The sequence below is a fragment of the Oncorhynchus tshawytscha genome, linkage group LG34 (genome assembly GCF_018296145.1).
Source record: "Oncorhynchus tshawytscha isolate Ot180627B linkage group LG34, Otsh_v2.0, whole genome shotgun sequence".
NCBI lineage: Eukaryota > Metazoa > Chordata > Actinopteri > Salmoniformes > Salmonidae > Oncorhynchus > Oncorhynchus tshawytscha.
Genome location: NC_056462.1, coordinates 12,216,780 through 12,244,377, shown reverse-complemented (window position 1 = coordinate 12,244,377; position 27,598 = coordinate 12,216,780). Strand labels below are relative to the sequence as shown.

Below are 27,598 nucleotides of genomic sequence, written 5' to 3'. Positions count from 1 at the left end.
CAGAGATTTTTCAACTAAGCTGGTTGGTATTGGCGATACTATCTTTGTCCTCAATTTGTGGAAACTAGAGTCTCGAAATGTCCGTGTCCAGTTGCAGGGGTCAGTTTGAATTTAGAAAATGCTCCGTTATTAAAATAAATGTTTTTCCCTACATGAAGCAACTCAACAACGTGTATGCTGCCATCTTGTCTTTTTGTAATCTTCTCTAACTGATTGAGACAGGTGGGTCCACCACAAAGTGCTGCATGTCATGATGACAGACACCTGTCTCGATCAATGAGAGAAGAGCAGTTGTTGTGGGGGGTGCTTTGCTCAAGAGCACAAATGCAGGCATCTAGGATTTGATATCAGTTGCTAGCTCACTTCTGCAGACTGACAGACCCAAGACTCAAACTGGCAACCACACAACTTTGCCCTCAGAACAGCCTCAATTCGGTGGGGCATGGCCTCTACAAGGTGTCGAGAGTGTTCCACAGGGATGATGGCCCATGTTGACTCCAATGCTTCACACAGTTGTGTGAAGTTGGCTGGATGTCCTTCGGGTGGTAGACCATTCTTGATACACACAGGAAACTGCTGAGCGTGAAAAACCCATCAGCATTGTAGACCTATTAAACGCGGATACCTTCACTCCCCTTTAAGACCTATTAAACACAGATACCTTCACTCCCCTGTAACACCTATTAAACACGGATACCTTCACTCCCCTTTAAGACCTATTAAACACGGATACCTTCACTCCCCTTTAAGACCTATTAAACACGGATACCTTCACTCCCCTTTAAGACCTATTAAACACGGATACCTTCACACCCTTTAAGACCTATTAAACACGGACTCCCCTATTAAGACCTATTAAACACGGATACCTTCACTCCCCTTTAAGACCTATTAAACACGGATACCTTCACTCCCCTGTAAGACCTATTAAACACGGATACCTTCACTCCGCTTTAAGACCTATTAAACACGGATACCTTCACTCCCCTTTAAGACCTACTAAACATGGATACCTTCACTCCCCTTTAAGACCTATTAAACATGGATACCTTCACTCCCCTTTAAGACCTATTAAACACGGATACTTCACTCCCCTTTAAGACCTATTGAACACAGATACCTTCACTCCCCTTTAAGACCTATTAAACACGGATACCTTCACTCCCCTTTAAGACCTATTAAACACGGATACCTTCACTCCGCTTTAAGACCTATTAAACACGGATACCTTCACTCCCCTTTAAGACCTATTAAACACGGATACCTTCACTCCGCTTTAAGACCTATTAAACACGGATACCTTCACTCCGCTTTAAGACCTATTAAACACGGATACCTTACCTTAAGACCTATTAAACACGGATACCTTCACTCCCCTTTAAGACCTATTAAACACGGATACCTTCACTCCGCTTTAAGACCTATTAAACACGGATACCTTCACTCCCCTTTAAGACCTACTAAACATGGATACCTTCACTCCCCTTTAAGACCTATTAAACACGGATACCTTCACTCCCCTTTAAGACCTATTAAACACGGATACCTTCACTCCCCTTTAAGACCTATTAAACACAGATACCTTCACCACCACCAATGCGGCAAACTGTTAAATGTGCTGAAGTCATGTGTGCAAATTAGGGGATAAGACACACACATGTACGTTACATGTCACATATGTCTGATTCAAAGGATGTGATCCTCTGGTATACACTGCAATGATCCCAAAATGGCACCCTAATCCCTAGTGCACTATTTTTGACTAGAGCCCTAGTGAAAAGTACTGCACTGTATAGGGAATAGGGTGCCATTTCAGACGCACCCTCGGTCTAGCCTTTCTGTGACATGGTGAATGTCATCTAAGCTGCTCTAGTCTATATCTGATCGAGGCTTGTTTCTCTTCGCACACTACCTTAAGGTCAGACTCTGGCTGTCTTTGATTGGCCCAAGGGCTTCAGTCTATCTGCTCAGGATGAGAAGTTCACTAGGGTTAGTTAAGAGTTTGCTGAACATGTTTTCATTTGGTACACTGTATCCACAAATGTAATATGCTATTTAAATGCCACGGGTAAAGGTTAGCCAGTATAGAGAGAGCATGCATAATGTTGCCCCAGGCCGGTGAATGTTTGTGATATGATATCAGGCACTCTTCTTCAAGCCAACCTATCTGGTATAGTGGGGTATAGTAAGGCCATTCTATTTGTGTGGATGGATGGAAACTGCCTTAGGTGATGTGTGTGTTTTGGACAGTCTTCAAACACACCTGCATTGCATAAATGGGTTCAGAAAGATATTTGCAAGAGCTATAACATCATCATCATTATGCAAGGTCCACTTTCTTCTTCTGCTAATAATGTAAATCTATTTCCATTCCATGCACATTGCCAGAGGTGTGTATAAACGGAATCCTTGTAGGCATGTACATACCCACTGGGCAAAATCTGGTTGAATCAATGTTGTTTCCACATAATAAAATAAAAAAAATGTGATGATGTTGAATCAACGTGGAAAACTGATTGGATTCGCAAAAAGTCATCAACGTAAGTCATCAACGTAAGTCACCAACGTAAGTCACCAACGTAAGTCACCAACGTAAGTCATCAACGTAAGTCATCAACGTAAGTCACCAACGTAAGTCATCAACGTAAGTCATCAACGTAAGTCACCAACGTAAGTCACCAACGTAAGTCACCAACGTAAGTCATCAACGTAAGTCACCAACGTAAGTCATCAACGTAAGTCACCAACGTAAGTCATCAACGTAAGTCATCAACGTAAGTCATCAACGTAAGTCATCAACGTAAGTCATCAACGTAAGTCACCAACGTAAGTCATCAACGTAAGTCATCAACGTAAGTCACCAACGTAAGTCATCAACGTAAGTCATCAACGTAAGTCACCAACGTAAGTCACCAACGTAAGTCACCAACGTAAGTCACCAAAGTAAGTCACCAACGTAAGTCATCAACGTAAGTCATCAACGTAAGTCATCAACGTAAGTCACCAACGTAAGTCACCAACGTAAGTCACCAACGTAAGTCACCAAAGTAAGTCATCAACGTAAGTCACCAACGTAAGTCACCAACGTAAGTCACCAACGTAAGTCACCAACGTAAGTCATCAACGTAAGTCATCAACGTAAGTCACCAACGTAAGTCACCAACGTAAGTCACCAACGTAAGTCATCAACGTAAGTCACCAACGTAAGTCATCAATGTAAGTCATCAACGTAAGTCATCAACGTAAGTCACCAACGTAAGTCATCAACGTAAGTCATCAACGTAAGTCATCAACGTAAGTCATCAACGTAAGTCATCAATGTAAGTCATCAACGTAAGTCATCAACGTAAGTCATCAACGTAAGGGAATTGACTCCTTTTTCACCCAACTCTAAACCTAAATCCAATGACATGGTAACGTTTTTTGTTGATTTCACATTGAATTCAGGTCAATCAGAACTAGACGTTGAAATGACGTGTGCCCAGTGGGTATACAGGTATATACATAAACAGCTCTGACATAAATACAGAAATAAAGAAATGGACTCGGGGGTTTAATTATTAACAAGTACACAAGTGTATTTTATTTAACGCAAGCAAGTTTGTTCCTACAGTTTAAAAAAAAAGCCACTGTTTAAGCCGTTGGCACATGTATGTACAAAACAGATTATGAAGAATCGTACAGCCTGCTACAAAGCATTCTTAGTGAAAGTACAAAAGACTAATATGGGAGGAGAAAGCGGAAAGCATTGTCAGGTTAATACTGAAGAAGTGAATACGCAACATCAGAACAAGTAGTATCTGTTTTATAAGACAGGGCTTTCAAAAATGAATATGACAAACCAAAGGAGGAAGGGAAACAAAATCATTCACGACAACCTAATAGGCTATTTGTTTACTTAGCATAATACTGTTAGCGTAGGAACCACAATGCTGCACATATAAGAAATCAGTTGACTCAGATAGTCCAAGCGTAAAAATTAGAAATGAAAATTATGAAGAGAGAGGATTTTTAAAAACGTTTTGAATCAGTTAAAAACTATTACCACTGAATGCATAACCATGCCACAAATAACACCTAGATTCACGGTTCTTTTTAACTAGATAATAGAAGTAATTTTTTTCTTGGTTAATAACCAAACGTTGCATGACTACAGTACAGAGATTCAGCTTCAAATCCAAACGCACGTAACACCAAGAAAGAGCTCACGATGGTTGAATAAGTGCACCAAGACATTTTTGTTCTTTTTTTTGTTAGCAACGGAATGATGAAACGCTGTACTGCAAAACTAGAGTAGTAGAAAGAGTTAAGACAAAGTTTGGTCCATACTCAAGAGTAATATAGTTTTAATTGTTTTATTGACATTTCATGTTTTTTAGTATAGCTTCACAGACAGTCAGGGTTTGGGTCAGTTTTTTTTCAATTCAGTAAATTCTGCAAAAAATGTCAGTTTATTTCCTGAATTGACAGGACATAAATGGAATTGAACCCAACCCTGCAGACGGTTAAGTTATCTCTCAATGTGATATTCAACTGTTTCCACGTGTAGCAATACGGCCGTTTCAGGCCTAAAGCTTGTTCATCCTCTTGTCGTCTAGATTCTGTTACCATATTTATTTCACTGGAATCTCTGAAATGGACGTTCACAAGAATATCACCAAACTTTGACCAATGAAATGAATGACCTGAAATTGAAGTGACTCACCTATATGTATATATTTATATACCGTAGATATATATACAGAGCAGAATACTGACAAAAAAAAACATCTCGTAATTTTTTCTTCTGATAACTTTCTTCTAAAAACATATACAAATGAAACCTGTAAAATGTTATTTTGCATGTGAGTTATGGCCTTGTGATGAATGAGAAAAGTGGTTTTCTACAGAGTTTCCCCCACGGCAAGATCCTGAAAGGCCATTCTATCAGATGGATTTCTACGTCATGTCATTCCCACCAGCCTCTTCTTCTTCCTCCTTATACTACATATCATCATCATCATCATCTTCATCACTCTGCTGACTTGCCACTCAAACAACTGTTTTCTTTTCACAGTTTCAGAACACTATTATTATTGACAGACAATTTCAATGACTAGGCTACTAAACAAAGCCAGCATACGTTTCTGACAGGCCAAGCTACAGTTATAGCAATATGTAAAAAGTCACGTGAAGGTACTTTGTTCTGTTTGAGAATCCCTGGCACTCCCAACCAATAAAGAATTTTCTGAAAAAAAGATTCTGTACATAGTTTTTATACCGGCGATGCTTACTGTTTCGGAAGCTTATTATGCTGTAATTTACCTGTAAATGATACAAGTTCGGTCCCATTTTGGTCTTGTTAAGTGGATATGGTGAAATAAAAATGGATTTTAAAACCTATGTATGATTGGAGCTCCGTTGGATGACGAGGGTTTAGGAACGTATAAATATATATTACGTGTAAATGTGAATTAAAAAGCGATAAAAACTCAACAGCCCCCGGCCTGACCCCTCCTAAAACCAAACATAAATAAATGGAAGCACTATATCTCCACGTGGAGATATAGAACAACACATGGCAAAGAGCAATGACACATTGTAAAAAGGATGTGCTACTACTAATATACAAAATGCAAATGGGAAAAAGAAGAGGGGAAGAGGTAGAAGAGGAGAAAGAGGAGAAAGGGGAGAAAGGGTAGGGTATGAGAAGAAGAAACGGGACAGGAAAGGGAGGAGTAAAGAAATACAAAGGAAATCTTAATACAGGAAAGAAGGGTTGGTCAGAGAAACACCCGGTATCCCATAGGAACGACTTGTCTCATCACACCCGTAAGCTTAGTGAAGTCGAAACCACCCACAACACGACACCACAACCCCCCCCCCCTTACACTTGTGCCCCTACGAACATAAACACCAGACATTGAATAGCTTGTGTGGTTTCTGTGTGTGTTCTGCTGCGTGTGTGTCATGGACGTGTGTGTGTGTGTGTGTGTTGGAGAGGGAGGGAAGGATAGGGGGACGGGACGGGACGGGACGGGTCGTGTGCTTTAGGTGTAGGCATTGAGACGCTCTTTAGAGCGAGTGGAGTGGATGTCGTGGAGCTCCTGCTCCTCCTTGGACTTGATGTCCTCGTACTTCTGCATCCGACATGCGTCCTTCACGTAGGCCCAGTTAGCAGACAGTACCATTAGGTAGTGGACCTGTATTAGAGGGACACATGGGTTACAGGGATGTTAGTGGGAGGATTGTTAATGAATTAGGCTGAAACAGAGTTAGTTAGATGATTAGACAAAGCTGTAACCAAAAACCCAAAGCAGATTGTTTAGTGGCACTGTGCCTTCACTGGTTTCAAACCGAAAACAAACCAACCAAACTTTATGGGATGGATTAGTTGATCAACCTTATTCTTTAGTGAGCTCTGTGTCTGTTACGGCTGTGTCAGCAGTTGTGCTAGTCAGGTGAACGGGGCGTGACAGGAGAGCCCGGTTATCAATATACCCATCGATAGCAACCAGAGGGGCTTGGTTATTATGATCAGTGGTGCCAGCAAAGCATATTTTAGTGAATAATAACAGAATCATGTGACGTGACCGATGACAGAGCTGGCGATGCTTTGGGGGCGACCCCTAAGCTCCGAGGTTCAGAGTTCAGTTCGGCCATGTTGATATCGAGGCGGTCGGCTCCTCTCAGCTCCTGACGGCGTACAGTGATGTCACTGAGACCACTGAGGTCAGGGGTAAAGGTGATGGGCCAACCGATAGGCCCCCGTCAGAAGCGGGTGCAGTATTTGCCCAGACTCTGAGACGTCAGGAGGACATTGTTACGGATAAGGACCGTGGCAGCTGACGCCTGTTCCTCATCAGACCAGAGAGGAAGAGAAAAGGAGAGAAGCAGTTATTGGACTCTGGGTCGCGTTCATTAGGCACCAAATGGAAGAAGAAGGACTGAAACAGGCGGCGACTGCGTTGAGCGCCCGACCCTGATGTGTTTCTGCAGTAACTCTTTTCTCCACTAGGTGGCAGTGAGGTGTCAGTGATCAGCCAACCAGAGCATCTGCTGCAGAGGTTCTGAAGAAGAAGTTATGAGGTAATTAAATAAAGAAAAACACCTGCACTCCTCTGGTCCAGTGTATGACATTTATCTATTGATGATATTGTATTGTAATGATGATGTGAAGATTAACATGCCTAACGAATTCCCTAAGCTTCCCTAAGCTAATGACATGACCCAAACTCATCATGAATAAACAGACTCACCAAGATAGATCCAAGTTGGAGATACAGACAGTACTTCCTTCATACAATCTCAGAATGATCTAAGATAATTTATCACAGAAAATATTGGACGAGAAGATGGTACATCAATACTGTCTATGCAAATTGATTTCTTACCCGTTTTCTAAACCTTAGCTCTCGGTGAGAACTAACACGAACACACTTAGGTGAGTCATCCCCTTGTGTATTACCATAGACATCCACTGGGTGGCCAAAGAGCACACAGTTGGGCCACAGACACAGACTTTGTGTTGTCAAGAGCCACTCCCGCCCAAATTGATTACCATTTCATTTACTCTTGGCTTTTATAGTCCTCAGACAACACAGCAACAATGACCTATTTTGTAGATTTAAAACATTACGTCATGGGTCTAAGGACTGGAAATGTATGACGTTGTTTATATTTTGTGCTAACAGGAAGCTGTTAGGGACATATCTAGTTGATGACAACCAAACCATAAGAATCTGGTGTCATTGATGTTTCGACAAAACATTTCTCTGTTATTTTCACTGTGAACATATGTTTTTGTTTAAAAAGGAACTAGATACCGAATAACAGCCTTCATTAAATGTGTATCCTTCCACCCTGGCTACAGACGCAGCAGTTTTCTCCAGTGAAGATGGTTGCTCCAGTCCTCACCATCACTTAGCTGCTCTCAACAAGCCCCTTTCTTCTTCCCCAGTTTCCATGGCAACTGCGCCCTGTGCTTCTCCATCGCTAGGGTAACACCTCCCTCTAATCAACAGCTCTCGCTCTCTCTCTCGTCCTCTCGAGCTTTCTCTCTGTCTCTCTCTCTCACTCTCTCTCTCTCTCTCTCTCTCTCTCTTTCTCACTCTCTGTCGCTATGTCTTACTCTCTGTGTGTGTCTCTCTCTCTCTCTCTCTCTCTCTCTCACTCTCTGTCGCTATGTCTTACTCTCTGTGTGTTTCTCTCTCTCTCTCTCTCTCTCTCTCTCAATCACTCAATGTCTCTCTCTGTCTGTCTATCACTCGATCACTCTGTCTCTGTTTTGCACTTTCTCGATCTGCCTCGCTCTTAACACTGGGAGGACCTCTTTCAAAGGCAGCAGCCTAAAAAACAGTCCCTTTGTCACGACTTCTACCGAAGTCGTTGCCTCTCCTTGTTCGGGCGGTGCTCGGCGTTCGACGTCACCGGTCTTCTAGCCATCATTGATCCATTTTTCATTTTCCATTGGTTTTGTCTTGTCTTCCCACACTCCTGTTTTCAATCCCATTCATTACCTGTTGTGTATTTAACCCTCTGTTTCCCCTCATGTCTTTGTCAGAGATTATTTATTGTCAGTGTAGTGTTTTTTGTATAGGTGCGCGACGGGTCTTCGAACCCATATTTGTTTAGATTCATTTTTCTATTTAGTGTCATGGAGCATGTTACTTGGACATATATTTAAAGACTCCATTTTACACTCCGTTTGACTCTCCTGCGCCTGATTTCCCTGCCACCTATACACATATCTCTGACACCCTTTTCCTCCCGATTACCAATCTCTTGAATCCCTAGCAGTATAACCTTTGGTATGTCCCCACACAACAAGACAATCCTCTCCCACTGAGGTGTACCCTGCCTGCCTAGCTTTATGTGTTCAGACAGAGGGGAGGGAACAGAGTGGCGATGCTATCAACAGACATTTAAGGACCAATAGGCAGGTCACTCAACCCTCAGACATAAAGTAGAGCTGTCATTGTCTCACCATGGCGATGACTGCAGCCCCAGCCCCGGCCAGGGCACAGACGAACAAGTGGAACGTCATGTCCAGCTGAAAGACAATCAGACCCCATACAGCTTTATTAGTCACCAGGAAATGAAGACAACTAACAACATCGGTGCTTGTTTTGTTGGTATTCAAAATGAGACACAAAGCATCGTTCCAACTTGTCATGTCTGTGTTTACAATATTTCCAGGTCATGTTGAGATTAAAAAACTGAATCACAGAGCGGTTGCTTTGAGAGTGAGATGGGGCAAGACGTATTAAGATTTGTCCCAGTGCAACATTAGCTCACTTTTTCAAAGGGAATTAAACGGAGGTAGGACAAAAGGATAAAGGAGGATAAAGGTTCGACAGAAAGACAGGCTAATCTTTGTTAAGCTAAGTTTTTTTGTTCCCTTTCCACAAGAGGTTAAAGTTCAAACCCCATAGAAATCTGGTAGCGCCACTACACTCATCACACTCACACAAACCACCATTTAAAAAGACAGAGGAACCCGACAGCAGTGTTCCCAATCCTAGTCCTGGGGTCCCAAAGTGGTGCACGTGTTGTGTTTCTGGACCTAACACTGACACACCTAACTCAAATCAAAGGCATGACGATGACTTGATTGGTTGAATCAAGTGTGTGAGCGTTAGGGCAAAAACCAAAAAGTGCATTTAGTTCCCCAGAGCCAGGATCAGGAAACACTTTCCTAAAGCATTTATGATTTGAGAAAACTTATTCCAGCTCTATGGACAGACAGCCTTCAATGTGAGAGAGGAGCCTAACCCCTGAGGTGCGGCGATCACTAAAGTTCACAGCCAACAGAACCTCGCCTCCCCCCTTCATCGCTCCCCAGCCACACGCACACATCCTTACCTCGTTAGACTCACACATCTTAAAGAACTTCTCGGAGCCCGTGCACACCTTCCTCTCCTCCCCGATAGTTACCATGCCTGCGAGAAAAAACAACAATCCAGTTCACATTTACATTTCAAGTGACTTAGCTTGGCAGGCGCTTCGATCCACAGAGACCTAACAACAGCTACTGCGGCGAGTTACAACAAACACTCATGTTAAAGGGCTGTAAAATAGATCTCCTTCAGGAGCATTAAATAACTGCAATGAAATGTAAAGAATACTGATTGAATTGTGTGCCCGCGATGTGAGAAGACTAAACGACACACTATTCAGTATAGTATGCTCTATAGGTCATCTTCTTGTCAGATCTTATCCACATTCATGATAGAACACAAACAAACAACTGGAAATAAACCACCAAAGCCCTGGTTAACCACTGCCAGTGTCAGTGACTGTGTACGTATACTGTGAATGGCAACAGTGGTGTGAATGGATGGCGGCGCCACCCGGGCCCGCCCCTTACCAAACTGGCGCAAGTCCAGGCAGAGGTTGGCCCCCTCCACCACAGTGGTGTTCTGACAGAGGGTCCAGATGTTGAAGTACATGAAGACGGGCAGCGAGGTGAAGGCTGTCACACCCAACCAGGCCAGGAAGAAGATATAGGTCAACATAATGAACTGCGGGAAGAAACGGAGGACACAAGAGGGAATGGTTCATTAGAGACAGAGGGAAAGTGAGAATGTAAGAGAAGAGCACAGAAGGAAATGAGGGAGGGGAATAAAGAGAGGGAAGAGAAGAGAGTGAGGAAGGAGGAGAAGGACAGTCCATTAGAAAGAGAGAGGGAGGGGAAGAGAAGAGAGTGAGGAAGGAGGAGAAGGACAGTCCATTAGAAAGAGAGAGGGAGGGGAAGAGAGAGAGGAAGGAGGAGAAGGAAGAGAAGGACAGTCCATTAGAAAGAGAGAGGGAGGGGAAGAGAAGAGAGTGAGGAAGGAGGAGAAGGACAGTCCATTAGAAAGAGAGAGGGAGGGGAAGAGAGAGAGGAAGGAGGAGAAGGAAGAGAAGGACAGTCCATTAGAAAGAGAGAGGGAGGGGAAGAGAAGAGAGTGAGGAAGGAGGAGAAGGACAGTCCATTAGAAAGAGAGAGGGAGGGGAAGAGAGAGAGGAAGGAGGAGAAGGAAGAGAAGGACAGTCCATTAGAAAGAGAGAGGGAGGGGAAGAGAGAGAGGAAGGAGGAGAAGGAAGAGAAGGACAGTCCATTAGAAAGAGAGAGGGAGGGGAAGAGAGAGAGGAAGGAGGAGAAGGAAGAGAAGGACGGTCCATTAGGAAGAGAGGAGGGAAAGAGAGAGAGGAAGGAGGAGAAGGAAGAGAAGGACAGTCCATTAGAAAGAGAGAGGAGGGGAAGTGAGAGAGGAAGGAGGAGAAGGAAGAGAAGGACAGTCCATTAGAAAGAGAGAGGAGGGGAAGAGAGAGAGGAAGGAGGAGAAGGAAGAGAAGGACGGTCCATTAGGAAGAGAGAGGGAGGGGAAGAGTTAGAGGAAGGAGGAGAAGGAAGAGAAGGACAGTCCATTAGAAAGAGAGAGGGAGGGAAAGAGAGAGAGGAAGGAGGAGAAGGAAGAGAAGGACAGTCCATTAGAAAGAGAGAGGAAGGGAAAGAGAGAGAGGAAGGAGGAGAAGGAAGAGAAGGACAGTCCATTAGGAAGAGAGAGGAGGGGAAGAGAGAGAGGAAGGAGGAGAAGGAAGAGAAGAACAGTCCATTAGGAAGAGAGAGGGAGGGAAAGAGAGAGAGGAAGGAGGAGAAGGAAGAGAAGGACGGTCCATTAGAAAGAGAGAGGAGGGGAAGAGAGAGAGGAAGGAGGAGAAGGAAGAGAAGGACGGTCCATTCGAAAGAGAGAGGGAGGGAAAGAGAGAGAGGAAGGAGGAGAAGGAAGAGAAGGACGGTCCATTAGGAAGAGAGAGGAGGGGAAGAGAGAGAGGAAGGATGAGAAGAGGGAGAAGGACAGTCCATTAGAAAGAGTGAGGGAGGGAAAGAGAGAGGGAGGGGAAGAGTTAGAGGAAGGAGGAGAAGGAAGAGAAGGACGGTCCATTAGGAAGAGAGAGGAGGGGAAGAGAGAGAGGAAGGAGGAGAAGGAAGAGAAGGACGGTCCATTAGAAAGAGAGAGGAGGGAAAGAGAGAGGAAGGAGGAGAAGGAAGAGAAGGACAGTCCATTAGAAAGAGAGAGGAGGGAAAGAGAGAGGAAGGAGGAGAAGGAAGAGAAGGACGGTCCATTAGGAAGAGAGAGGAGGGAAAGAGAGAGGAAGGAGGAGAAGGAAGAGAAGGACGGTCCATTAGAAAGAGAGAGGAGGGAAAGAGAGAGAGGAAGGAGGAGAAGGACAGTCCATTAGAAAGAGAGAGGGAGGGAAAGAGAGAGAGGAAGGAGGAGAAGGAAGAGAAGGACGGTCCATTAGAAAGAGAGAGGAGGGGAAGAGAAGAGAGTGAGGAAGGAGGAGAAGGACAGTCCATTAGAAAGAGAGAGGGAGGGAAAGAGAGAGAGGAAGGAGGAGAAGGAAGAGAAGGACGGTCCATTAGAAAGAGAGAGGGAGGGGAAGAGAGAGAGGAAGGAGGAGAAGGAAGAGAAGGACAGTCCATTAGAAAGAGAGAGGGAGGGGAAGAGAAGAGAGTGAGGAAGGAGGAGAAGGACAGTCCATTAGAAAGAGAGAGGGAGGGGAAGAGAGAGAGGAAGGAGGAGAAGGAAGAGAAGGACAGTCCATTAGAAAGAGAGAGGGAGGGGAAGAGAGAGAGGAAGGAGGAGAAGGAAGAGAAGGACAGTCCATTAGAAAGAGAGAGGGAGGGGAAGAGAGAGAGGAAGGAGGAGAAGGAAGAGAAGGACGGTCCATTAGGAAGAGAGGAGGGAAAGAGAGAGAGGAAGGAGGAGAAGGAAGAGAAGGACAGTCCATTAGAAAGAGAGAGGGAGGGGAAGAGTTAAAGGAAGGAGGAGAAGGAAGAGAAGGACAGTCCATTAGAAAGAGAGAGGAGGGGAAGTGAGAGAGGAAGGAGGAGAAGGAAGAGAAGGACAGTCCATTAGAAAGAGAGAGGAGGGGAAGAGAGAGAGGAAGGAGGAGAAGGAAGAGAAGGACGGTCCATTAGGAAGAGAGAGGGAGGGGAAGAGTTAGAGGAAGGAGGAGAAGGAAGAGAAGGACAGTCCATTAGAAAGAGAGAGGGAGGGAAAGAGAGAGAGGAAGGAGGAGAAGGAAGAGAAGGACAGTCCATTAGAAAGAGAGAGGAAGGGAAAGAGAGAGAGGAAGGAGGAGAAGGAAGAGAAGGACAGTCCATTAGGAAGAGAGAGGAGGGGAAGAGAGAGAGGAAGGAGGAGAAGGAAGAGAAGAACAGTCCATTAGGAAGAGAGAGGGAGGGAAAGAGAGAGAGGAAGGAGGAGAAGGAAGAGAAGGACAGTCCATTAGAAAGAGAGAGGAGGGGAAGAGAGAGAGGAAGGAGGAGAAGGAAGAGAAGGACAGTCCATTAGAAAGAGAGAGGAGGGGAAGAGAGAGAGGAAGGAGGAGAAGGAAGAGAAGGACAGTCCATTAGGAAGAGAGAGGAGGGGAAGAGAGAGAGAGGAAGGAGGAGAAGGAAGAGATGGACGGTCCATTCGAAAGAGAGAGGGAAGGAAAGAGAGAGAGGAAGGAGGAGAAGGAAGAGAAGGACGGTCCATTAGGAAGAGAGAGGAGGGGAAGAGAGAGAGGAAGGAGGAGAAGAGGGAGAAGGACAGTCCATTAGAAAGAGTGAGGGAGGGAAAGAGAGAGGGAGGGGAAGAGTTAGAGGAAGGAGGAGAAGGAAGAGAAGGACGGTCCATTAGGAAGAGAGAGGAGGGGAAGAGAGAGAGGAAGGAGGAGAAGGAAGAGAAGGACAGTCCATTAGAAAGAGAGAGGAGGGAAAGAGAGAGGAAGGAGGAGAAGGAAGAGAAGGACGGTCTATTAGAAAGAGAGAGGAGGGAAAGAGAGAGGAAGGAGGAGAAGGAAGAGAAGGACGGTCCATTAGGAAGAGAGAGGAGGGAAAGAGAGAGGGAGGGGAAGAGAGAGAGGAAGGAGGAGAAGGAAGAGAAGGACAGTCCATTAGGAAGAGAGAGGAGGGGAAGAGAGAGAGGAAGGAGGAGAAGGAAGAGAAGGACAGTCCATTAGGAAGAGAGAGGAGGGGAAGAGAGAGAGGAAGGAGGAGAAGGAAGAGAAGGACAGTCCATTAGAAAGAGAGAGGGAGGGAAAGAGAGAGAGGAAGGAGGAGAAGGAAGAGAAGGACAGTCCATTAGAAAGAGAGAGGAAGGGAAAGAGAGAGAGGAAGGAGGAGAAGGAAGAGAAGGACAGTCCATTAGGAAGAGAGAGGAGGGGAAGAGAGAGAGGAAGGAGGAGAAGGAAGAGAAGGACAGTCCATTAGGAAGAGAGAGGAGGGGAAGAGAGAGAGAGGAAGGAGGAGAAGGAAGAGAAGGACGGTCCATTCGAAAGAGAGAGGGAAGGAAAGAGAGAGAGGAAGGAGGAGAAGGAAGAGAAGGACGGTCCATTAGGAAGAGAGAGGAGGGGAAGAGAGAGAGGAAGGAGGAGAAGAGGGAGAAGGACAGTCCATTAGAAAGAGTGAGGGAGGGAAAGAGAGAGGGAGGGGAAGAGTTAGAGGAAGGAGGAGAAGGAAGAGAAGGACGGTCCATTAGGAAGAGAGAGGAGGGGAAGAGAGAGAGGAAGGAGGAGAAGGAAGAGAAGGACAGTCCATTAGAAAGAGAGAGGAGGGAAAGAGAGAGGAAGGAGGAGAAGGAAGAGAAGGACGGTCTATTAGAAAGAGAGAGGGAGGGGAAGAGAGAGAGGAAGGAGGAGAAGGAAGAGAAGGACAGTCCATTAGGAAGAGAGAGGAGGGGAAGAGAGAGAGGAAGGAGGAGAAGGAAGAGAAGGACAGTCCATTAGAAAGAGAGAGGGAGGGAAAGAGAGAGAGGAAGGAGGAGAAGGAAGAGAAGGACAGTCCATTAGGAAGAGAGCGGAGGGGAAGAGAAGAGAGTGAGGAAGGAGGAGAAGGACAGTCCATTAGGAAGAGAGAGGAGGGAAAGAGAGAGAGGAAGGAGGAGAAGGAAGAGAAGGACAGTCCATTAGAAAGAGAGGAGGGAAAGAGAGAGGAAGGAGGAGAAGGAAGAGAAGGACAGTTCATTAGAAAGAGAGAGGGAGGGGAAGAAAGGGAGGAAGGAGGAGAAGGAAGAGAAGGACGGTCCATTAGAAAGAGAGAGGAGGGAAAGAGAGAGAGGAAGGAGGAGAAGGAAGAGAAGGACGGTCCCTTAGGAAGAGAGGAGGGAAAGAGAGAGAGGAAGGAGGAGAAGGAAGAGAAGGACAGTCCATTAGAAAGAGAGAGGAGGGGAAGAGAGAGAGGAAGGAGAAGGAAGAGAAGGACGGTTAATAAGAAAGAGAGAGGGAGGGAAAGAAAGGGAGGAAGGAGGAGAAGGAAGAGAAGGACAGTCCATTAGAAAGAGAGAGGGAGGGGAAGAAAGAGAGGAAGGAGGAGAAGGAAGAGAAGGACGGTCCATTAGAAAGAGAGAGGAGGGGAAGAGAGAGAGGAAGGAGGAGAAGGAAGAGAAGGACAGTCCATTAGGAAGAGAGAGGAGGGAAAGAGAGAGAGGAAGGATGAGAAGGAAGAGAAGGACGGTCCATTAGAAAGAGAGAGGAGGGGAAGAGAGAGAGGAAGGAGGAGAAGGAAGAGAAGGACAGTCCATTAGGAAGAGAGAGGAGGGAAAGAGAGAGAGGAAGGATGAGAAGGAAGAGAAGGACAGTCCATTAGAAAGAGAGAGGGAGGGAAAGAGAGAGGGAGGGGAAGAGTTAGAGGAAGGAGGAGAAGGAAGAGAAGGACGGTCCATTAGAAAGAGAGAGGAGGGAAAGAGAGAGAGGAAGGAGGAGAAGGAAGAGAAGGACAGTCCATTAGGAAGAGAGAGGAGGGAAAGAGAGAGAGGAAGGAGGAGAAGGAAGAGAAGGACGGTCCATTAGGAAGAGAGAGGAGGGAAAGAGAGAGAGGAAGGAGGAGAAGGAAGAGAAGGACGGTCCATTAGGAAGAGAGAGGAGGGGAAGAGAAGAGAGTGAGGAAGGAGGAGAAGGACAGTCCATTAGGAAGAGAGAGGAGGGAAAGAGAGAGAGGAAGGAGGAGAAGGAAGAGAAGGACAGTCCATTAGAAAGAGAGGAGGGAAAGAGAGAGGAAGGAGGAGAAGGAAGAGAAGGACAGTTCATTAGAAAGAGAGAGGGAGGGGAAGAGTTAGAGGAAGGAGGAGAAGGAAGAGAAGGACAGTCCATTAGAAAGAGAGAGGGAGGGAAAGAGAGAGAGGAAGGAGGAGAAGGAAGAGAAGGACAGTCCATTAGAAAGAGAGAGGAAGGGAAAGAGAGAGAGGAAGGAGGAGAAGGAAGAGAAGGACAGTCCATTAGGAAGAGAGAGGAGGGGAAGAGAGAGAGGAAGGAGGAGAAGGAAGAGAAGAACAGTCCATTAGGAAGAGAGAGGGAGGGAAAGAGAGAGAGGAAGGAGGAGAAGGAAGAGAAGGACAGTCCATTAGAAAGAGAGAGGAGGGGAAGAGAGAGAGGAAGGAGGAGAAGGAAGAGAAGGACAGTCCATTAGAAAGAGAGAGGAGGGGAAGAGAGAGAGGAAGGAGGAGAAGGAAGAGAAGGACAGTCCATTAGGAAGAGAGAGGAGGGGAAGAGAGAGAGAGGAAGGAGGAGAAGGAAGAGATGGACGGTCCATTCGAAAGAGAGAGGGAAGGAAAGAGAGAGAGGAAGGAGGAGAAGGAAGAGAAGGACGGTCCATTAGGAAGAGAGAGGAGGGGAAGAGAGAGAGGAAGGAGGAGAAGAGGGAGAAGGACAGTCCATTAGAAAGAGTGAGGGAGGGAAAGAGAGAGGGAGGGGAAGAGTTAGAGGAAGGAGGAGAAGGAAGAGAAGGACGGTCCATTAGGAAGAGAGAGGAGGGGAAGAGAGAGAGGAAGGAGGAGAAGGAAGAGAAGGACAGTCCATTAGAAAGAGAGAGGAGGGAAAGAGAGAGGAAGGAGGAGAAGGAAGAGAAGGACGGTCCATTAGAAAGAGAGAGGAGGGAAAGAGAGGAAGGAGGAGAAGGAAGAGAAGGAGTCCATTAGGAAGAGAGAGGAGAAAGAGAGAGGAGGGGAAGAGAGAGAGGAAGGAGGAGAAAGGAAGAGAGAGGAGGGGAAGAGAGAGAGGAAGGAGGAGAAGGAAGAGAAGGACAGTCCATTAGGAAGAGAGAGGAGGGGAAGAGAGAGAGGAAGGAGGAGAAGGAAGAGAAGGACAGTCCATTAGAAAGAGAGAGGGAGGGAAAGAGAGAGAGGAAGGAGGAGAAGGAAGAGAAGGACAGTCCATTAGAAAGAGAGAGGAGGGAAAGAGAGAGAGGAAGGAGGAGAAGGAAGAGAAGGACAGTCCATTAGGAGGGGAAAGAGAGAGAGGAGAAGGGAGAAGAACAGTCCAAGAAGAGAGAGGAGGGGAAAGGAGGAGAAGGAAGAGAAAGGACAGTCCATTAGGAGGGGAGAAGAGAGAGGGAAGGGAAAGAGAGAGAGGGGAAGGAGGAGAAGGAAGAGAAGGACAGTCCATTAGAAAGAGAGAGGGAGGGAGGGGAAGGGGAAGAGAGAGGAAGGAGGAGAAGGAAGAGAAGGACGGGAAAGAGAGAGGGGAGGGGAAGAGAGAGAGGAAGGAGGAGAAGGAAGAGAAGGACAGTCCATTAGAAAGAGAGAGGAGGGGAAGAGAGAGAGGAAGGAGGAGAAGGAAGAGAAGGAGTCCATTAGAAAGAGAGAGGAGGAAAGAGAGAGGAAGGAGGAGAAGGAAGAGAAGGACAGTCCATTAGAAGAGAGAGGAGGGGAAGAGAGAAAGAGAGAGAAGAGAAGGAAATTAGAAAGAGAGAGAGGAAGGAGGAGAAGGAAGAGAAGGACAGTCCATTAGAAAGAGAGGAGGGAAAGAGAGAGAGGAAGGAGGAGAAGAAGAGAAGGACAGTCCATTAGAAGAGAGAGGAGGGAGAGAGGAGAGGAAGAGAAGGAGTCCATTAGAAGAGAGAGGAGGGAAAGAGAGAGAAGGAGGAGAAGGAAGAGAAGGACAGTCCATTAGAAAGAGAGAGGAGGGAAGAGAGGAGGAAGGAGGAGAAGGAAGAGAAGGACAGTCCATTAGAAAGAGAGAGGAGGGAAGAGAGAGAGGAAGGAGGAGAAGGAAGAGAAGGACGGTCCATTAGGAAGAGAGAAGGAGGGAAAGAGAGAGAGGAAGGAGGAGAAGGAAGAGAAGGACAGTCCATTAGAAAGAGAGAGGAGGGGAAGAGAGAGAGGAAGGAGAAGGAAGAGAAGGACGGTTAATAAGAAAAGAGAGGGAAAGGGAGAGGAAAGAAAGGGAGGAAGGAGGAGAAGGAAGAGAAGGACAGTCCATTAGAAAGAGAGAGGGAGGGAAGAAAGAGAGGAAGGAGGAGAAGGAAGAGAAGGACGGTCCATTAGAAAGAGAGAGGAGGGGAAGAGAGAGAGGAAGGAGGAGAAGGAAGAGAAGGACAGTCCATTAGGAAAGAGAGAGGAGGGAAAGAGAGAGAGGAAGGATGAGAAGGAAGAGAAGGACGGTCCATTAGAAAGAGAGAGGAGGGGAAGAGAGAGAGGAAGGAGGAGAAGGAAGAGAAGGACAGTCCATTAGGAAGAGAGAGGAGGGAAAGAGAGAGAGGAAGGATGAGAAGGAAGAGAAGGACAGTCCATTAGAAAGAGAGAGGGAGGGAAAGAGAGAGGGAGGGGAAGAGTTAGAGGAAGGAGGAGAAGGAAGAGAAGGACGGTCCATTAGAAAGAGAGAGGAGGGAAAGAGAGAGAGGAAGGAGGAGAAGGAAGAGAAGGACAGTCCATTAGGAAGAGAGAGGAGGGAAAGAGAGAGAGGAAGGAGGAGAAGGAAGAGAAGGACGGTCCATTAGGAAGAGAGAGGGAGGGAAAGAGAGAGAGGAAGGAGGAGAAGGAAGAGAAGGACAGTTCATTAGAAAGAGAGAGGAGGGAAAGAGAGAGAGGAAGGAGGAGAAGGAAGAGAAGGACGGTCCATTAGGAAGAGAGAGGAGGGAAAGAGAGAGAGGAAGGAGGAGAAGGAAGAGAAGGACGGTCCATTAGGAAGAGAGAGGAGGGGAAGAGAAGAGAGTGAGGAAGGAGGAGAAGGACAGTCCATTAGGAAGAGAGAGGAGGGAAAGAGAGAGAGGAAGGAGGAGAAGGAAGAGAAGGACAGTCCATTAGAAAGAGAGGAGGGAAAGAGAGAGGAAGGAGGAGAAGGAAGAGAAGGACAGTTCATTAGAAAGAGAGAGGGAGGGGAAGAAAGGGAGGAAGGAGGAGAAGGAAGAGAAGGACGGTCCATTAGAAAGAGAGAGGAGGGAAAGAGAGAGAGGAAGGAGGAGAAGGAAGAGAAGGACGGTCCCTTAGGAAGAGAGGAGGGAAAGAGAGAGAGGAAGGAGGAGAAGGAAGAGAAGGACAGTCCATTAGAAAGAGAGAGGAGGGGAAGAGAGAGAGGAAGGAGAAGGAAGAGAAGGACGGTTAATAAGAAAGAGAGAGGGAGGGAAAGAAAGGGAGGAAGGAGGAGAAGGAAGAGAAGGACAGTCCATTAGAAAGAGAGAGGGAGGGGAAGAAAGAGAGGAAGGAGGAGAAGGAAGAGAAGGACGGTCCATTAGAAAGAGAGAGGAGGGGAAGAGAGAGAGGAAGGAGGAGAAGGAAGAGAAGGACAGTCCATTAGGAAGAGAGAGGAGGGAAAGAGAGAGAGGAAGGATGAGAAGGAAGAGAAGGACGGTCCATTAGAAAGAGAGAGGAGGGGAAGAGAGAGAGGAAGGAGGAGAAGGAAGAGAAGGACAGTCCATTAGGAAGAGAGAGGAGGGAAAGAGAGAGAGGAAGGATGAGAAGGAAGAGAAGGACAGTCCATTAGAAAGAGAGAGGGAGGGAAAGAGAGAGGGAGGGGAAGAGTTAGAGGAAGGAGGAGAAGGAAGAGAAGGACGGTCCATTAGAAAGAGAGAGGAGGGAAAGAGAGAGAGGAAGGAGGAGAAGGAAGAGAAGGACAGTCCATTAGGAAGAGAGAGGAGGGAAAGAGAGAGAGGAAGGAGGAGAAGGAAGAGAAGGACGGTCCATTAGGAAGAGAGAGGGAGGGAAAGAGAGAGAGGAAGGAGGAGAAGGAAGAGAAGGACAGTTCATTAGAAAGAGAGAGGAGGGAAAGAGAGAGAGGAAGGAGGAGAAGGAAGAGAAGGACGGTCCATTAGGAAGAGAGAGGAGGGAAAGAGAGAGAGGAAGGAGGAGAAGGAAGAGAAGGACAGTCCATTAGAAAGAGAGGTGGGAAAGAGAGAGGAAGGAAGGAGGAGAAGGAAGAGAAGGACAGTCCATTAGAAAGAGAGAGGGAGGGAAAGAGAGAGAGGAAGGAGGAGAAGGAAGAGAAGGACAGTCCATTAGAAAGAGAGGAGGGAAAGAGAGAGGAAGGAGGAGAAGGAAGAGAAGGACAGTTAATTAGAAAGAGAGAGGGAGGGGAAGAAAGGGAGGAAGGAGGAGAAGGAAGAGAAGGACGGTCCATTAGAAAGAGAGAGGAGGGAAAGAGAGAGAGGAAGGAGGAGAAGGAAGAGAAGGACGGTCCATTAGGAAGAGAGGAGGGAAAGAGAGAGAGGAAGGAGGAGAAGGAAGAGAAGGACAGTCCATTAGAAAGAGAGAGGGAGGGGAAGAGAGAGAGGAAGGAGGAGAAGGAAGAGAAGGACGGTTAATAAGAAAGAGAGAGGGAGGGAAAGAAAGGGAGGAAGGAGGAGAAGGAAGTGAGGGATAGGCCCATTAGAGAGAGAGAGAGAGAAAATGACAGTTATAAGTCAGTAGAAGGCTGACTGGCTCATCAGCTGTCATTAGCATTGGGCCATAATTCAAAGAAGAGACATCTTAAGCTGTAAATTCTCCATCACCAGATCTCTAATCCCGTCTCTCGGGTACTTCCTCCAGAAAGATGTGTCCCAATTGTCTACCCTTATACTTATTATACCTATCCAACGCCTTCAGAAATAAAGGGAGCGGATAGGGCGCAGAGGATAGGGGTTGATTTAAGTGTGTTTCTTACCCAGGCGGAGACGCACCGTCCGCAGGCGGTGATCTTGAAGTCTCCGTACAGGTCCCTGATGGCGCCGGTGGTGAAGAAGCCCTCCACCATCAGCAGGATGCCGTAGACGAAGAATGCCGCCGCCACGCCGTAGATGACATACTTCAAGATGTCAATCCTGCGGAGGACGACAGAGAGACAGGAGCAGAGCGATGGGATCACTCAGTTGGTGTGGCTAGCACACCAAGACTAGGGATTTCATTCCCAGGAACCATAGAATTAGGAATTAGAATACTAATGAAATATTAATTTAATAGGATCTCTATGACAGGAATTTACAAAGATACAATTGCTAAACAATACAGGTGTGTGCATTGAGTGTTTTTTAGGCCCAGCAGCCCCATTTGTAGTCCAAGTGCATTGGACTACAAATTATATTACTTCCAGCAGTGACAGACAGTATTCTGACTGTATACTGCAGTCAGTTTGCTTCCACAGTCATTCTGCATTTTTCCCTTGGACTAGTGGATAAGCTCTCATTTAGCCAATGACTGTGTGTTTAATTCTGTAGGGTTATGTAAAAAAGCTCTAATGTCCCAGAATGAACCTGGGTAGGAAAGTTAGGGTTAGCACCATACCTCCAGGTTAGGAAAAGATTTAGGAGATAGTATTAGACAAACACAATGGGTTGATTTCACAAGCTTTCCTCTGATAAAGATGATGTTATAGTGGTGTAAAGTGTATTTTTTGTACCCTCAATCTGAAGTGAATTTCACACCTAGTACAGCACACACCACATATTAGTGGCCTCGAAAGTGTATAGAAAGCACAGTTACATCAGTATAGAAAGCCCAGTTACATCAGTATAGAAAGCCCAGTTACATCAGTATAGAAAGCCCAGTTACATCAGTAAAAAAAGCCCAGTTAAATCAGTATAACAAGCACAGTTACATCAGCATAGAAAGCCCAGTTACATCAGTACAGAAAGCCCAGTTACATCCGTATAGAAAGCCTAGTTACATCATCATAGAAAGCCGAGTTACATCAGTATAGAAAGCCCAGTTACATCAGTATAGAAAGCCCAGTTACATCAGTATAAAAAGCCCAGTTAAATCAGTATAGAAAGCCCAGTTACATCAGTACAGAAAGCCCAGTTACATCCGTATAGAAAGCCTAGTTACATCATCATAGAAAGCCCAGTTACATCATCATAGAAAGCCCAGTTACATCAGTATAGAAAGCCCAGTTACATCAGTATAGAAAGCCCAGTTACATCAGTATAAAAAGCCCAGTTAAATCAGTAAAGAAAGCCCAGTTACATCAGTATAAAACGCCCAGTTACATCAGTAAAAAAAGCCCAGTTAAATCGGTATAGAAAGCCCAGTTACATCATTATAGAAAGCCCAGTTACATCAGTATAGAAAGCCCAGTTACATCAGTATAAAATGCCCAGTTACATCAGTATAGAAAGCCCAGTTACATCAGTATAGAAAGCCCAGTTACATCAGTATAAAATGCCCAGTTACATCAGTATAAAAAGCCCAGTTACATCAGTATAGAAAGCCCAGTTACATCAGTTAGGCCAGGTCTACTGCTCATGTCACAATCTCCCGCCATTTCCAACATCTAGTAGAAGCACACACACACTTGCATTCACTAGCACACACCCCCTCCCTCCCTCTCAGCAGGTGGAGTTCCGGTGAGCAGGTGCGCCCGGGACAACCCAGAGTGATTTCAGAGGGCTTAAATCCCCCAACGGCCCCGTGCCAAGACATCACGCAGACGTACAAACACATACACACACACACACACACACAGGATATTGGAATCCACACAGGAGTGGAAAAATCAATCTCCGTCAGTGTGCTGCGTCAGGGAAAAATCTCCCTCCCTCCCACTCAGACACACATTCATGATCAAACACCTGATAAATACACCTGCCAAGGCAGTAGCTGCTCTTCCTGGGGTCCAGCAAAATGAAAGCAGTTTATACCATTTTAAAAACATTACAATACATTTACAGATTTCACAACACACTGTGTGTCCTCAGGCCCCTACTCCACCACTACCACATATCTACAGTACAGAATCCATGTGTACGTGTGTGTATAGTGCGTATGCTATCGTGTGTGTGTGTGTGTATGCATGTGTCTGTGCCTATGTTTGTGTTGCTTCACAGTCCCCGCTGTTCCATAAGGTTCTTTTTATCTGTTTTTTAAATCTAATTGTAGTCCTTGCGTCAGTTACTTGATGTGGAATAGAGTTCCATGTAGCCATGGCTCTATGTATTACTGTGCACCTCCCATAGTCTGTTCTGGACTTGGGGACTGTGAAGAGACCTCTGGTGGCATGTCTTGTGGGGTATGCATGGGTGTCCGAGCTGTGTGACAGACCTTGGTGCATTCAACATCAATACCTCTTATAAATACAAGTAGTGATGAAGTCAATCTCTCTTCCACTTTGAGCCAGGAGAGATTGATATGCATGTTATTAATATTAGCCCTCTGTGTACAGCCAGGGGCCAGCCGTGCTGCCCTGTTATGAGCCAATTGCAATTTTCCTAAGTCCTTTTTTGTGGCACCTGAACACACGACTGAACAGTAGTCCAGGTGCGACAAAACTAGGGCCTGTAGGACCTGCCTTGTTGACAGTGTTGTTAAGAAGGCAGAGCAGCGCTTTATTATGGACAGACTTCTCCTCATCTTAGCTAATGTTGTATCAATATATTTTGACGGTTTACAATCCAGGGTTACTCCAAGCAGTTTAATCATCTCAACTTGCTCAATTCCCACATGATCTATTACAATATTTAGTTGAAGTTTAGGGTTTAGTGAATGATTTGTCCCAAATACAATGCTTTTAGTTTAAGAAATACTTAGAAGTAACTCATTCCTTGCCACCCACTCTGAAACTAACACTTAACAAAGAGTTGCAGTCATTTCAGTCACTGTATAGTGAGACTCACCCGCGCTTCAACAGTTCTGTAGTTACACTTGATCACAGTTTAGTACTGTTGTGTACTGTTATACTGTTATTCAGTACTGTTATACTGTTGTGTACTGTTATACTGTTATACTGTTATTCAGTACTGTTATACTGTTGTGTACTGTTATACCGTTATACTGTTATTCAGTACTGTTATACTGTTGTGTACTGTTATACTGTTATACTGTTATTCAGTACTGTTATACTGTTGTGTACTGTTATACTGTTATACTGTTATTCAGTACTGTTATACTGTTATACTGTTATTCAGTACTGTTATACTGTTGTGTACTGTTATACTGTTATACTGTTATTCAGTACTGTTATACTGTTGTGTATTGAGATAAGGTAGGGGAGAGTAAGGATAGTGTCACGCCCTGGTCAAAGTATTTTGTGTTCATCTTTATGTATTTGGTCAGGCCAGGGTGTGGCATGGGGTTTTTGTAATTGTGGTGTGTTTGTCTTGGGGTTTTGGTGGTGGTATTGGGATTGTAGCTTAGTGGGTTGTCTAGCAAAGTCTATGGCTGTCTGGAGTGGTTCTCAATCAGAGGCAGATGCTTATCGTTGTCTCTGATTGGGAACCATATTTAGGCAGCCATATTCTTTGAGGGTGTCGTGGGTGATTGTCCTTAGTGTCCTATGTGTACTCGTTGTTAGTTTGCACCAGATAGGCTGTTTCGGTTTCGTTTATTGTTTTTTTATAAGTTCGTGGTTCTTTGTTATATTAAACATGGATCGCAATCGACACGCTGCAGTTTGGTCCGACTCTCTTTCATCACCACTAGAAAACCGTTACAGAATCACCCACCAACCAAGGACCAAGCGGCGTGGTAAACAGAGGCAGCAGCAACAGCAGCAGCAGGAGAAGCGACAGGTGCAGCAGGAGCAACAGCAGCAGCAGCAAAGGCAGCAGCAGGAGCAGAGGCAGCAGCAGGAGAAGCAACAGAGGCAGCAGCAGCATTGGGAGAGGCTGCACTCTTTGGATAAATGGACTTGGGAGGAGATCCTTGACGGACAAGGACCCTGGGCAGAGCCATGGATGGAATTGGAGCTGTCGGCGAAGCAGAGTGCTGAGTCTGAGAGTGTGGAGGATGTATTGGACAGAGTAGAGAGAAAGGTGTGGGCTTGGCATAGCATGCACGGCATACCAGTGCCAGCACCACGCATCAGGCCTACAGTGTGCCTCGCCTGTTCAGCGCAGCCAGCGCTTTTCTCCTCTCCTGCGCTGCTGGAGTCTCCCGCCTGTTTAACGCAGCCAGAGCTTTCCTCCTCTACAGCGCTGCCGGAGCCTCCCGCCTGTTCAGCGCAGCCAGAGCCTTTCTCCTCTACAGCGCTGTCGGAGCCTCCCGCCTGTTCAGCGCAGCCAGAGCCTTCCTCCTCTACAGCGCTGCCGGAGTCTTCCGCCTGTTTAGCGCAGCCAGAGCCTTCCTCCGACACAGCGCTGCAGGAGTCTCCCGCCTGTTCAGCGCAGCCAGAGCTGCCAGTCTGCATGAAGCAGCCAGAGCTGTCAGTCTGCATGGAGCAGTCAGAGCTGTCAGTCTGCATGGAGCAGTCAGAGCTGTCAGTCTGCATGGAGCAGTCAGAGCTGTCAGTCTGCATGGAGCAGCCAGAGCTGTCAGTCTACATGAAGCAGCCCGAGCTGCCAGTCTGCATGAAGCAGCCAGTCTACATGGAGCAGCCAGAGCTGTCAGTCTACATGAAGCAGCCCGAGCCGCCAGTCTGCATGAAGCAGCCAGTCTACATGGAGCAGCCAGAGCTGTCAGTCCGCATGGAGCAGCCAGAGCTGTCAGTCCGCATGGAGCAGCCAGAGCTGTCAGTCTGCATGGAGCAGCCAGAGCTGTCAGTCCGCATGGAGCAGCCAGAGCTGTCAGTCTACATGAAGCAGCCCGAGCTGCCAGTCTGCATGAAGCAGCCAGTCTACATAGAGCAGCCAGAGCTGCCAGTCTGCATGAAGCAGCCAGAGCTGTCAGTCTGCATGGAGCAGTCAGAGCTGTCAGTCTGCATGGAGGAGCCAGAGCTGTCAGTCTACATGAAGCAGCCCGAGCTGCCAGTCTGCATGAAGCAGTCAGTCTACATGGAGCAGCCAGAGCTGTCAGTCCGCATGGAGCAGCCAGAGCTGTCAGTCTACATGAAGCAGCCCGAGCTGCCAGTCTGCATGAAGCAGCCAGTCTACATGGAGCAGCCAGAGCTGTCAGTCTGCATGAAGCAGCCAGAGCTGTCAGTCTGCATGGAGCAGCCAGTCTGCATGGAGCAGCCAGTCTGCACGGAGCTGTCAGTCTGCACGGAGCTGTCAGTCTGCACGGAGCTGTCAGTCTGCAAGGAGCTGCCAGTCTGCAAGGAGCTGCCAGTCTGCAAGGAGCTGCCAGTCAGCACGGAGCCGCCAGAGCGGTCAGTCTGTAAGAAGCCGCCAGAGCTGTCAGCCTATATGGAGCAGCTAGTGCCGCCAGTCTGCCCAGCGCCGCCAGTGCCCCCGTCTGCCCAGCATCGCCAGTCTGCCCAGCGCCATCAGTCTGCCCAGCATCGCCAGTCTGCCCAGCATCGCCAGTCTGCCCAGCATCGCCAGTCTGCCCAGCATCGCCAGTCTGCCCAGCACCGCCAGTCTGCCCAGCGCCGTCAGTCTGCCCAGCATCGCCAGTCTGCCCAGCGTCGCCAGTCTGCCCAGCGCCACCAGTCTGCCCAGCATCGCCAGTCTGCCCAGCATCGCCAGGCTGCCCAGCACTGCCAGTCTGCCTAGCGTCGCCAGTCTGCCCAGCGCCGCCAGGCTGCCCAGCGCCGCCAGATCTGCCAGTCAGCCAGACTCTTCCAGATCTGCCAGTCAGCCAGTCTCTTCCAGATCTGCCAGTCAGCCAGACTCTTCCAGATCTGCCAGTCAACCAGACTCTTCCAGATCTGCCAGTCAACCAGACTCTTCCAGATCTGCCAGTCAGCCAGTCTCTTCCAGATCTGCCAGTCAGCCAGACTCTTCCAGATCTGCCAGTCAACCAGACTCTTCCAGATCTGCCAGTCAACCAGACCCTTCCAGATCTGCCAGTCAACCAGACTCTTCCAGATCTGCCAGTCAACCAGACTCTTCCAGATCTGCCAGTCAACCAGACTCTTCCAGATCCGCCAGTCAGCCGGGATCTGCCAGAACTGCCAGTCGGCCAGGATCCGCCAGTCAGCCAGGATCCGCCAGTCTGCCAGGATCCGCCAGTCTGCCAGGATCCGCCAGAACTGCCAGTCTGCCAGGATCCGCCAGTCTGCCAGGATCCGCCAGAACTGCCAGTCGGCCAGGATCTGCCAGTCGGCCAGGATCTGCCAGTCAGCCAGGATCCGCTAGTCTGCCAGGATCCGCCAGTCTGCCAGGATCCGCCAGTCTGCCAGGATCCGCCAGAACTGCCAGTCTGCCAGGATCCGCCAGTCTGCCAGGATCCGCCAGAACTGCCAGTCGGCCAGGATCTGCCAGTCGGCCAGGATCTGCCAGTCAGCCAGGATCTGCCAGTCGGCCAGGATCTGCCAGTCGGCCAGGATCCGCCAGTCTGCCAGGATCAGTTAGATCCGCCATTCAGCCAGGATCCGCCAGTCTGCCAGGATCCGCCAGTCAGCCAGGATCCGCCAGTCAGCCAGGATCCGCCAGTCAGCCAGGATCCGCCAGTCCATGATCCGCCAGTCAGCCAGGATCCGCCAGTCTTTCAGGATCCGCCAGAAGTGCCAGTCAACCAGGATCCGCCAGTCAGCCAGGATCCGCTAGTCTGCCAGGATCCGCCAGTCTGCCAGGATCCGCCAG

At 47.3% G+C, this 27,598-nt stretch overlaps 1 protein-coding gene across 2 annotated transcripts in view; it reads right to left on the bottom strand.

Annotated features, from left to right (window-relative positions):
- Window positions 1-3,552: 3,552 nt before the first annotated feature.
- LOC112232018 (neuronal membrane glycoprotein M6-a) overlaps window positions 3,553-27,598 on the bottom strand; it is a 65,560-nt gene continuing 41,514 nt past the window's right edge. Inside the window, exons 3-7 of one of the 2 annotated variants that reach the window (XM_042311973.1) lie at window positions 20,869-21,025; window positions 10,349-10,502; window positions 9,844-9,920; window positions 8,966-9,031; window positions 3,553-6,182 (exon numbers count right to left, since the gene is read on the bottom strand). In XM_042311973.1, the coding sequence (XP_042167907.1) occupies window positions 6,030-6,182; window positions 8,966-9,031; window positions 9,844-9,920; window positions 10,349-10,502; window positions 20,869-21,025 (607 nt within the window). In that variant the 3' untranslated portion in view covers window positions 3,553-6,029. The other variant, XM_042311974.1, reaches the window with a different exon arrangement.